The 13,627-nt window shown below is 37.4% G+C and overlaps 1 protein-coding gene across 2 annotated transcripts in view; it reads left to right on the top strand.

Moving 5' to 3' along the window:
• Window positions 1-5,758: 5,758 nt before the first annotated feature.
• Window positions 5,759-13,627, top strand: part of LOC107040103 — a 567,783-nt gene continuing 559,914 nt past the window's right edge. Inside the window, exon 1 of one of the 2 annotated variants that reach the window (XM_015260049.1) lies at window positions 5,759-9,373. In XM_015260049.1, the coding sequence (XP_015115535.1) occupies window positions 7,592-9,373 (1,782 nt within the window). In that variant the 5' untranslated portion in view covers window positions 5,759-7,591. The remainder of the gene's footprint in view (window positions 9,374-13,627) is intronic. The other variant, XM_015260050.1, reaches the window with a different exon arrangement.

Below are 13,627 nucleotides of genomic sequence, written 5' to 3'. Positions count from 1 at the left end.
CTAGCACGCCGCGTAGGTTACATCCGTTTCTAATGGGACTGCCCAACCAGTACAGGAGCCTTATAGAATTTGTTTCTATCTGGCACGGAACCCAGGGAGCGGATCTCGAGGGCACTCAAGTGTACGTTGAAATTTTGCCCGTAGAGGGCTACGAAGAGCGCAATTTTCGTGTACTATTTCTCACTCAATTATCATCAATTATGATGATCGCAGCACCCGATATTCCCGTAACATTTAGTACAGATTTTCATCTACAGACCAATTTCATGTGAATTGAATTGAGCAACAAATGACTGCAATATTATTTAACTGAATAGTCTCAATGAAAATTAAATGTCGCTTCATCTGCAAACGTCACTTTTCTTTGATACAAATTTATGGGCGGGATAGTTCAGGGGGTTTTTGCTCCTTTTAACACTCTCTATTAGGTAAATTTCGAAAGCACAGAATGGAAGTTCGTTGTGACCTTGAGATTTGACCCCAGTATAGTTACATTTCAGTGACTAAGACCAACATATATTTCTATCAATGTTACAATAACGCCACCAGAGAGAGTTCATGACTCCCTCTAACCGCTCATATTATAGAATTCGTAGCCCCAAGATTGAGAAGTTACAGGGGATTCATTCTAAACGTAATTTACCAGCTCATTGGATAGAATACCCTAACGATGAATATAGCTTTATAATCCAAGCCGAAGGCGAGAGTTACAATCAGATAAGTCAGAAAATACTTTTATCGGCCTTTTGACATAATATACTGTCATCGCCGGGTGTGATACATAATATTTTTATCCCAAGATTCGAAAAAAGCGATCGAACCGAACGAAGTGAAATTAGGATTCGCAGTTTATTGGTCCAAGGGACATCAACAAATTTAACCCGATGAGTTCAAAGCAGTCGGTTGCCTCTCGAAGTCTGTTTTTCAAATTGTCTCATACCTTGAAAAAATAATTTTGGTCTTCGGAACTTTTCTGACGAGTGATGCACGACATTTAACAAACACCGTGAACATGCTTGGAATAAAACTGAATGATCTTGAATTAAACTAATTTTTCCATCCTATGAACTATTGAACTATTGAATAGATCAGTCAATAGCAACAGATGCATACCATTCTAATTTTCAATCAATTACTAATTAATTGAAACCCATGAACAACGTTTTTTTCTTATGGAAAGCAATTAGGTTGTCTCTCTGTTCTTTCGGTGGATTGGAATATTGATTCAATCATTTATATCTACTGTAATTATACAACAAAAAAATATAAAACCATCGCATTTTTATCGCTTGATTCACGGAGAGAAATGTTCAGTAAAAATTACGGAGCTCACAATTCGCTCACCGATTACAGAATCGACTCAGAAAATTTAAGTGACAGTATCGTTATTTTTAACAGGAGATTCGGATGAAAATTACGGAACGCTCTGGAAAAATTGCGTGACAGTTCCGTAAAATTTCCTACAACCACATTCCGCTTCAAAATTACGGAAAAGATACGTAATTTTTATTGAATATTTCTCTCCGTATATTACATGGATGTATATAATTACGGATGAGTAAATGGTTTTTTTATTAGATGAGTAAATGTAAAATTCGACAAAATTCATACTTTACGCCAACTTTGAGCGTAATTTACGAATACGAAATCGTAAATTACACTTATATAATCGTAATTTACGACGATTTTGAGAGTAATTTACCCTTCAACTTCAACTGTAGAATAGGCTTCAGAAAGACGACTTCTTAAACATAACTTACGTTTAGGTTTTTCTGTGTGTAACCATAAGCATTCTTCACGAGGACGAAGTGTGAAATTCGTCGTCTCCTAGTTTTCTCCAATCGAGGAATCTGTTGATAATGGTTGATAAAACCTAATTTGAATAACTCACCTATGAAAAGAACCCAATTTTATTTCTCAGATTGAGGATGTTTTCAGTATTAGTTACCACCAAACCCTCAAGAAATTAACAGAGAAAAAACCATTGTTTGTTGAGGGAGGAAAACTAAAGCTCAACTCCAATTATCAACATCCCGATTCAAAGAGAGGAAGTTAATGTAATGACCCCGAAACTGAAATGCTGAATTTCGATGAAAATTCTTCAATAAAAAATGGGTTATTCATGTGTATTCTCTCAATATCTAAGCACACGTAACGATTTAATCAAATGATGGGAGAAGTTGAGTGAGGCAACTTTCATTGTCACCTGTCAATCAAATAAAAAAAAATCTCAATGAGAACGACGTAGAGAAAAATTGCTCCGTCTAATAAATAGGTGTTATTAGTAAACTTAAAATTCACCTTTTTCAGTGGTGGGAAATGGAAAAAAATATTCATTTATTGTGAACAGCAGAAGAGAGTAAATATGATTCGTCATAATAAAGTATACAGCCCGTGTAACCAAATCCACTCTTCTCACTGCAGCTGGTCACAAATTATCGATTGCAGCGAAATTTCCCTGCAGCCCCTGGTCATGCGCACCCTCCTAATCTTGTTCACATAGTTACGTACATTTTATTCTATATGTACGCGAATGCAGCGGATTCTCCACCCTAAAATGTACTTTTTGTCATTCCGGTCGTAACGCAGCGTTTCACGGATGCTACGCGGCTGCTTACAGCCGTTATAACAAAAAATATTGTTCGTTACATGGCCTAAAAAAACTATTCTATTTTTCTACTGACGAAATATACTATCGAGAATGAACAGTAGATACTTAAAAATGTGTGTGCTGGTAGTGTCGATCGTATATTACCACTCTCTCGTTTTCCGATGGATTGAAGGAAGAGGTGCTATAGTTGCCATATTCAAATTCCAAGAACCGACCAGCTGATTTGGATGGCGCCACGTTTTGAACGTGATCCATTAAATTTCTTCTGATGAACACATCCGATAATCTCATTGTCAATTTGATTCATTTTAATGTAACTTCGACGTATAGAACACAAGTTGATTCCGAGAGAAGGGTGCCCAATCTAGTTAGATGAATATCATTATGCTTCCACCATTGCTATTACTAATGAAAAAAATCTCAAATTGGTTTTACGAGCATACTGTTCGTTGGTTTATTTTTCATTTTACCATAGAGTAGAGCATACAAAAGAGTAGAAAGTGACCACAAGACAGTGAGCATGTGAGTGGTGATTTTCTACTTAGGAGTGCGTTTATCCCCTTTGCAGGTAATTACAGGCTTCGGAATGGTTCCATTTTGGTGGTTTGAGGGGTTGTTACGGGCTGAATATAATTGTAATTGTAATACGAACCGCTGTAAGGATAAGAGGAAATCACGGGTCATATTTGAAGTTACTATCTCATATTTTTAGAAATTGAGATGGTATACAAAAATTTTGAGGGAAAAACAGAAAAATGGAAATATCTCGAAAAATTTGTGCGAACAGGTACACATATTTTAATCAATATCTGAGATCTGAGACATCGGGACGAACATTTGGGGAAATAAAATTCGAATCTGTTTGATAGTTTTCGAGATATTTGTGGACAACAATTTAAAAGCACATGATGATTTCTCAAAAAGGGTTAGGTGGATCGAGCTGAAATTCGGTACAGAGTTGGTCCTTATTGACACCTATATTCTAACAAAATTTGGGATTTTTTAAATTTATTTTCACTTTTTAATTTATCTACATCGTAAAAATTGTTCACTGAGTGGACACATATACACATCTTCGTCAAATGTATTTTTACGACTCAGACTATTCTACATCATTTCCCAGCATAATTAGAAAATGTAAAATTTAAACGATTTCAATGGTTTCTTTCGAAAGCAAAAGAGAGATCTTGCGAGTCATGAAATTTAATATTATTGATGTTGATGAAATGACTCCAGGTTGATACGTCTAAAGGTACAATTAAGAGAGAGATGGTTGATAGAAATGAACGTCCAGAAAGACGGAAACTAATACAGTGGAAAAGGACGTGCCTGGGGTGACAGAGCGCAAGATTTTCTCGAGTTTTTGGGGATACGGCTGGGCCAACGGCGGCGCGAGGGGGGGAGGAGGAGAAGAGCGACATGTGATGTAGTCGATGCCCTCAAGATACGAGCGGTGATGTGTGAGGGGGGGAGGGGGTGGAAGGCGCCTCGGACAAAGATAGCGAAAGCTGGTGTGGTGTCGTTTGATGGCCCGGGCGGGGTAATGGTCGAAAAGAAGGACCTGTCATCAACATGCGACTGATACAGGAAATTTCTGGCAAGTTTATTTCAACCAGAAAGCAATTTTGAAAAAACAAAAATGGTTTCATTATTGCCCCGTTATAAGTAGAAGGATTTATAATTACATCCTGAGTTCCTCCAGATACTATAGCCAATTACGATCTAAGAAATTAGGAATATAAAAATGTCACACAAAAACCAAACCATACTTTCGTCCATTTATAGGATAACTACTAAGAGTCAGAAGAACGACACAGATCGGCTTCGACGAATGCTGGTTCGGCCTGACCGACTTCTTCCGAATGTGCCATTCACCTCTCTTTTTATCTAACTTCTCCACATTTCGTTATTTATTGAGAACACATTTTCTGTCATTCGCTTAAACTCTCCACTTCGAGATTCTAGTGTTAATTTCCACCAAAAAATATCATGAAGCCAGAATTATGACATGTCCAGTGTGGCCCAGTATCTTCAGTTCTGTGACTTGAAGTTGCAAACTGTACGCAAATACAGAATATATATAAATTCTCAATTAAAATATGTACGTAGGCGCAAGCGCACTCCATTCATTCTCCCTCCTTTCGATTTTCAGGCTATAAACTCTGCCATGGCTCACCCTCGGGGTGATTTGTACATATCGAACAGGGAATTTTAGAGAATGATAAATAAAATTCAGCATCTCCAATAGATAATTGATGCAACGATTTTTACAAATTTTATCATTGGAGTGAAATCTCGTGGAAGAAATGAAGGAAAAGTACACTGGTACAGATGCACCGTTGATGAGTACACATGTACTGACGGGAGTTGAGAAAGCGAACTGTAAGAATGGATACGATGGAAGAGAAGGAAAACATTAGAGGCACTTGGTTTGCCCCCTATCGGCGATTGTACACAGCCATTTGGGGGAGGTAGGCGAGGTTTCCAGTCCTGGTGCTGAAGTGAAGAGCAGTCGTTCTACATTTACACTATCGACAGGTTACTGATATGTTTAGTCATTTTTTTTTTATTTGTGACAATTTTGCTGTCTCTATCCACTCATCTGGTCATGTGACGGTATAGTAATAGTGTGATGATTTTTCGCTACTTTGAAATCGAATAAGAAAACCTCCTAAATATTTTTTAATCGCATTTTTCCTCTTGTAGTTGAGTGAAAATGAGACGATATGCATAATTGGAATGGGATAACGCATAGATGATAACTGATTTTTTATTTGCTTTGAAATTGATTGAAAAATTGATGAATTGATCAGTGAAAAATTCCACTCTTCAAAAAATGAACGTACATAATATTGAAGTGGAAAAGTGAGACAACATCAAAATCAAGGTCCAGTTTCCAACATTATTAAGGAGCATCTGTAAGGGTGCATGTGCGTGATAATGTGATGTGTGAGTAATCGTGGCAGCAGTAGTAGCGACAACTAAAATGTCGGCGACGGCCGTAGGAGCAGCATCTTGGTGCCAGAATCAGTGCAATAGTAGTGATCGTAAATGATTATGGTGGTAACAAAGAGGAAATAGTGAAACGTTTGAGTTCTCAGTCATTATACCGGATTGGTGTCTCAGCGACTCACAATTTTTCCACATTATGATCAGTTTTTATTCATGATAAATTCTTCTGTATCATTCTGCAAGGGAATGGAATTTTCTTTTCCCTCTTTTACTTTTCTGTTTCAACCCCGTTATTCTCTTTCCTTTTTCTCCCTCACGCTTCTTAATTTTTCGTACAATACTGCGCAACACAACATGCGCGCACATTCTTGTGGGTGTACGTATATGTGAATGTGAATGTACGCTGTCGCTCCACTGTAAAACTGCACATAATTTTATCAAACAGATTTTTATTTCTTTCCGAAATTTTTTGCAAGATCTAAAAGTGGTGATACTGAAAGTGACATTGTCATATGATGAAACATTGAAAAAAAAGGATAGAGAAAGGAAAAAAATTGGCAATAGTCATGATCACAGAAAAACCGAATAAGACGACGGGATTCTTTGAGGACAGGAAGGAGTATTATAAACTTTAGAGGGAGGATTAGGCTGAGGTTGCATGCGAGTGAGAGACGAGGTGGTGCTTGATTGTGAACAGAACGAGAGGCAAGAAGTGAGTTAGCTAGTGGATGGTAAAGAGAAAAGGGGTGGGAATGTGGACATGAGAAAAATAAAGAGAGCACAGTCAAGGTGTGGGTCGAGAGATTGGGTAGTTCAACGAAAGAAACACGAGAGGGAATAATTGAGGGAATAAGAAAAAAGTTCAACTTATCGAAGGTTACTTTGCACACCCGCTGGGTACGGGGTGTGCCCATGGATCTTTGTACAAGTGCTATGAGTGCGCGGCCGATATGCGTGTCTCCACTGCCACTCGTAGTGTTATCGTACATAACCAATTCTTGTTTATGGCCATTTTGTGAGGAGAACGTTTGCATTAGAGCTCCGAAAATCTGATTAATTCGGTGAAATATTCAGTATTTGTACATAAGTGGATTGAGAAGACGCTTTAAGATCTTATAATAATAAGATTGAGAAAGGAGACGGCTGGTGGCGTGGTGACGTCAGGGCGGCGGTTGTAGCCAGCATGCAGCATGAACCACGTGTGTCGTCGCACCATCAGCGTGAGGCCGAAGACGAAGAAGAAGATAGAGTATCAGGATTTTTTATCGCAGAAACAGGAAAAAGTAAAGCGTGTCAAGTGGGAAATACGTCACACGAGACACAACTGTTGGAGCACGGTTGTCACAGGCGTGTCAGAAGAAAAACAAGATCGAAAATATATCATTGTTTCTTGGACGCTTACGAATTTCACATATTACTTTCATATCGTTGGGTCGAATTCAGATTGGACGACGTTATCAAGGAAAAGAGGTCCAGCTGCAACGACAACGTATTTATCGCAGAAAATATTTCAACGACGAAAGATCAGCTGCGGGTTCGTCCATTACCTCGTGGTTGTCATCGTCGTTGGATTATTGGTTCTACTGGCACAAGCGATTTTGTATAATCGACCGCCACACCGGGTCGTCAGTGAATTCATTAAGCAGCAACTGGTTAAATTACCAGGTGCTGTGGCAATACAAGGCGTCAGCTGCGGCAGCGGCGACGGGCCCAGGCCATCGTGGCTATTTCAGCGATGCGGCCCGGACCAAACAGAACCATCAACCCGCGCCGTCGTCCCTGTCGCCGGCGAGCCAGGCCCGAGCCAGCGTGGTGTTGTATACAAGGAAGAAAGATAGGAAAAGGAGAAGTCGGGGTAAATACGGCGAACGAAGCACTTGGAGAAAGAGATATTATTGTTTTCGGAAACAAAAGGTTTGGCTTTATCTGGAAACAAAATACAGTAGGAGAGGGCGATCGACGCTCACCTCCCAGGAAGAGCGCCGACAACGTCGTCGTGGGGACGCCAGTGTCCCCTGTCACGTGCTCATGCAACTCGAGCACCTGCCCCGTATCACGGGATCACCATCCAGGACGGAGACGAAGACCGTGTGGACTGTGTCGGCGCAGTTGCAAATTTATTACCAGGCGACAACCACCGCCCACTTCATTTGCTCTTCGTCAATACACCATTTCATTGACGAGGTACGTAGAGATGGTAAATATAGAGGACGCAATCATGACACCGTCCTTGAAATTTTGCATGCCAAATCGACCAGCTTATTTGACCCTTACGAAGAATACGACTGTCATAAAAACCTCCATGTGCAAGTCCGCAGAATTGCCTTTAAAGCTACTTATTGTAAGTACTATAAACAATTTTTATGCAATGAATATACCATACATATTTCATTCTGGTTCCCTGACTGGACGAGTTTCAAACTTGACATACTTGTCCGCCGAGATTATGAATGTGTGGAACATGATGAGTCACGCGATGCAAAGTTATACTGTGGAGCTTCATTGGCAAGGAAAAGTGCTGAGGATTTTATTCCTATCTATGTGTTTAGAAACACTGCCTTCAAATATTCCAACCATTATGAAACCAAACACATTTTACCGAGCCGATCGTTTCTTATCAAAAACAGGACAAGACTCTATATCAATTCACTGGATAATACGACCACTGAAACAATTAATCTTGAGCATCATTGGGTGTTTGCGAAGCTCCCAACATTTAGGAAATGGAAAGAATCAGAAAACACTAGACAGGCGAGATGTTCAGCCTATCAAACGAACTGGCTCCAGGATAATACCATCATTGAACACAAACATAATAATGTGTTATTGGCGAAAGACGATAACAGAGCCTGGACCGGACAGACAATTAGGGAAAGATCAACATCACATTTTCACAAATATGAAAAACATGATGCTGCCGAATTTTCACGCCGCAAACTTATTAGAACGAGTTATGGATCACTCTTCCTTCTGTATTTTTTGGCTCTACCATTATTGTGCTCGACGTATCCATCAACGGGTATTATTACATCAGTGTCATTCGTCCAAAAATCATCGCTGGTATTTATTGATAATAGTACCGTACATAACTTATCACCAGTTGCGCGTCTCCGTAGTGGTGGTAATCGTATTGATGGACAATCGCATAATGACCGTTCTCAGGACGGAGAACAAGTTCATCCTTATAACGAATATACCTGGGAGGTGAACCAAATAAATCCTTGGCTTTCGGCTTGCGATCTAGCAGGTCCAGCACCGGCCGATCTTCAGGGCAGCTGTGGACCACCTGAAGTACCTAAATATTGTCCAATTTCGTGCGCATTGAGTATTAATTCCGATAGAATATTCCATGAGGTTGTTGAGCGTCTTGTTGTACCAAGAAAGTGGCGTACTGGTTCAGCTGCTAAAATGCAATGGAAAACAATTGACAGAACAGTTAAAGGCAGTACGGCTCCGGATCAGTGCCTTTTTTACCTTGAGGAGTCACACAAACGAGACATCTGCCAAGAAGATTTTGCACGGTCCAGTTCGTTAAGTTTTGCAACCTCACGAGAGAATCGATATTGGTTCTTAAGTGGCCTCCGTCTACGCCATTGCTGTGAGTATGCGGTAATAAATGCCTTGGCACCCGGTAACGGCGGCCCTTTGGAGGACGTTTTGAATGGTAGTCCAAGATGCAGTAAAGCTCTCGAAAAGATACTAAGTGTCGATGCACTTGCTGCTCGATTACACTGTGAGTTTGAGGAGGTATTGGCGCGATACGATTGCCGCCAGTCATATTCTGTCATCCATAACTGCACCCACTGTAAGGTAAGAATTTCTATTTTTCTTTACAATTCACAAATATGTTCTGGTATGAGTCCACCATATCTCATTGGTACATATATTAACTGAATTCTTCTGTCCAATAATTAGATATACATTGCTGTTATGTATTTATTGTTGTCTTATAATTCAAATTATCACCGTAGTAAGTGATGATGAATCCATTTTCACTGAATCGGTGTAATCAGCATAAATTAGTAAGACGTCCACCTATGGACGCAGTGGTTTTGTGTGGTATACAACGATTTTACGATTCACAATAGAGCGCGAATCTTTCGGAGGATGAAAGAGTGAAAAAATTCTTTGTCACCAGTTTCTTTTTCACTTTTGGCTGCAGGGTTTAGTCAACAAGTTATTAATGAATGTATTTGATCATGATGGCAAAGCTCGGGTGGGTTTATATTCGCATAGGCACTAAAGAACCACTTTTCTAAAAACTTGATCAGTATCTAGATTGAGTCCATTGTTACAAACGAAATTATTCTCATGAAGACTCAATTTCAATAACATTAAAGGAGCATGAGGAAGGGAAATAAAACGTTCAGCCCCGGCTTGACTGTATAGCAGTGTAGAGCGGAGAGATTTCTACACAGAGAATCGGTTCCAACTTATCTAATTGGAGGTCTAATTGACTCGAAGGGTTGTGATATCCATTTCGTTGGAACTGTTTTCCAAGTGAGATTGCAATGCAAATTCGGTCACCTGCGTCTTCATTTTTCAATTTCATGAATTATGTGAGTCACAAAGGTACTTTCGACCCAGAATTGCACTATCTTTGATGCCTCGAGAGATTATCGGTATCGAGACCCTTTATTCCGAGCCAGAATACGCTCTAGAACCCTGTATTTTGCATTCCAAAGAAAATGCGATGGACAAATTCGTATTCAAAATACGCAGACCAAAGCATAATGATGATTCAGTTGCTTCAATCTCAACTGTTCACACAATTTCTCATTCTAACCCTTTTAAACATCCCTAACGAATTGAAAATACTGATGAAAATTCTAATTTATCTCTGCCTGCCGGTACGGTATGGAACGCTACAAAAAACGAATATGGAGCGAAATCCAGACAACTTTTATTTCACCTTATGTGAGCTCAAAAATGATGATTCGGGGTTAAGTCAGTGACATCAGTCTACTCTGTAGTTATTGCTATCTTGTAATCTAAGGGAGATAGGAGAATTTTGATAAGGAACTTTTTGTAGAGAATTTCAAGGGCTATAAAAAAGGTCATTATGGAAATTTTGCTATCTTCATTGTGAAAAAGATAATTCAAGGTTAAAAAACTGAAGAAAAATCTGATGTCTGTAAATTCAATTATAGAGTAATAGACGATTATAGATAAATAAATAAGACCTTTGGAATATTATTATTGTTCTATGAATAAATTGAATATTAAAAACAGGTCCTATAGTTTTTGAAAACCAAAATTCACTACCGTTCTATTTTGCCCCATTCTCCTCTTTTCTTGAAAATTAATAGAAATCTGGAAAGTTAAGGTAAATGATTTTTTGAATTTTCAATTGATTGAAAATTGAAGAATACATTATATGATTTAGTTTACTAAAGTTTACCAATGTTTTGATCGAAAATTCAGATGAGTTGATGAATTCTCATCTTTCTGCTCTTTAAAAATTTTGAATTCAAATGAATTTTTGAATGAAAACCCCGAATCGTCATTTTTGAGCTCACATTAGGTGAAAAAAAAAGTTGTCTGAATTTCGCTCTATATTCGTTTTTTGTATCGTTCCATTTTGCCCCATCGTTTCATTTTGCCCCGTCGTTCCATTTTGCCCCACAATTCCATTTTGCCCCACCCTCCCCTATGACAATGTATTTCTTTCATTTTTAGCTTATCCGCGAGGATAATAGCTAGGGATTGGAGTCGGGTGAATTGTTGGAATAATAGAGGAAAAATTAAAAATTAACAAATAAAAATGTATTCGAATTAACTGAATAGAAATTATGTAAAATCAGGATTTTGTTTACAACAGAATGAATTTAAAATCCAAAGGATTGTTTTAATTTTACGCGCACTTCCGGATAGCAAATTCTTCTCTTTTTTTTATAATCATCAAAAATTTATTTATTTACTTTTTTCAATTGAGTTCCCCATTTAAAATTAGTTCGTTAAAATTAATGCAAAATATGAAATTTGTTTTCAAGTTAATTTCCAAGCTAAAAATAAACAATTTTCGACAATTCATCAAATAAATATCAAATTAATTAATTGTCCCGAAATACTAAATTCGGATCAAAATAATGTCTTTCTTCTCACAATTACCGCAGAATTATAGAAATTTCAAAATATAATTTGAGTTTCCGAATAAAAAAAATTAATAATAATAAAATCCTATCAACTCGACCATTTTCTTGCAATTCGCCACAAGGTAATCTCAATTCCATGGCCTCGTAGATTATACTCTAGTAATTTTCAATAACCGTTTAATTTTTATCACCAATCACACATTCCAAAATTTAAAGAATTATTAATATTTATTTTCACTCGATAATCGAAATTAATTTTTTTACGATTTTAATTGAACCTTTCACTTATGCAAAATTCACATTATCCAATTTACTAACTTCCCGACCCGAAGGGAGGAAGTTATTGTAATGACCCCGAAAATCAAAAGTTGAAATTCAATGATATTTCCACGTTTCATGACTCCTCGAATCTTTCTATAATGTTTTCAAACACATGTCCGTCTGTATGTGTGCGTGTGTGTGTGTATGTGCGAATGTATGTGATGCAAAAAATTTTGAGCTACGATTTCTTTTCAAGGAACAGTGCAATGTGAAATTTTTTTTTTCAATCGACGCATCTCCATGTAACTTAGAAATGAATAGTTTTTGCACACGATCGACTCAGCGGTTCTTCAGTTATCTGCAAAAAACATGTGAAAAAACGTCAAAAATGATGTTTATTTTGCTAATTTGGCTATTTCTCCTGAAGAAATGATGCGATTTAAATTATTTTTCATGCAATCGATGCGTCTTTGTGTAGAGTACATCTGCCTGAATTGAAAAAGAAATCGTCTCAGCAGTTGTTTAGTTATTTCAAAAATAATACGTCTGACTTTTTTCTACTCGAAATTGTTGAAATGGAAAATGTTAACAATTCTGAAATTGAAGGAATTAAGTTGAGAAAACAACACCAAAAGAAATAAAAACAAGAATCTGAATGGATAATTGGGAGGTTGCAGGGAATTTTGTTATTAAAAAAATGATGAAATACGAAAATGGAATGAAAAATATTAGATACGTATTTTTTTAGTTTGAAAGAAGATGAAAAATCAAGAAGTTATAGCCAATTGAAGAAACGTTGAACTTATGACGTCATAAGTTCGTTGTTTTCAATCGCCTACGACTTGTTCATTTTTCATTATTTTTCAAAATAAAAAAATACGTATCTAATATTTTTCATTCAATTTTCATATTCAACAATAAAAAATTTTCATGCAAAACTCCAATTGCATAGATACGTCGTCAATCTCACGGAAAAAAACGCGATCACTAGTTATTATAATTTTGGAATTTCCCAATTTGCAAATGATTATTATAAGTTTTGAAATAGGATACAAATATAGAGATTTTCAATTCCCTGCGATTATTCACAAAGACATTTAAGGTTGCGAAAGTAGTCCAGTTGATTAACGCACGGCATGGGCGACGGTGCAGGGTGGTGTGCCGCTTGCATTTTTCGGAGACAATAACGTTGGAAAAATTTCACACTCTTCCCTACTGAATCATTAGGAATATTCATGAGAATTTAGGATTATTAAATAATCATACAATAACAAAAAAGTATTGTCAAATTTTTACGTATTCTTGAGACGATGATGACACAATTCATCAAACAATTCACCGTTTGCGTTAATGGTTGTATCACGTATTCATTGTTCAATTACGTTCATGATGAGAAATTCCACATTTCTCGAAAAGTCATGAGCATTACTCAGTAAGCTGATTATTTTCGGATTGGATTATGAAAATTCTGAAGAGACGTGTTTATATCTCATTAATATACCCATAAGCATAATTTCTTTAGGAGAATAGAGAAATTTGTGAAAAACGATCATTTTTTACTTTTTTCACGTATTTTTTGCTGTTAACTGAATAACCACTGAGGCAATCATCTTTTGGAAATGATGAGTTCTGAGTTACATGGAGATGCATGGATTGAAAAACAAAGAAAGAGAGAGAGAGAGAGAGAGAGAGAGAGAGAGAGAGAGAG

The sequence above is a fragment of the Diachasma alloeum genome, unplaced genomic scaffold, assembly GCF_001412515.2.
Source record: "Diachasma alloeum isolate Michigan unplaced genomic scaffold, Dall2.0 Dall_scaffold_00317, whole genome shotgun sequence".
In the NCBI taxonomy this organism is placed as follows: Eukaryota; Metazoa; Arthropoda; class Insecta; order Hymenoptera; family Braconidae; genus Diachasma; species Diachasma alloeum.
Note: the sequence above shows the minus strand (reverse complement) of the source record. Positions and strands in the feature narration are given on the sequence as shown.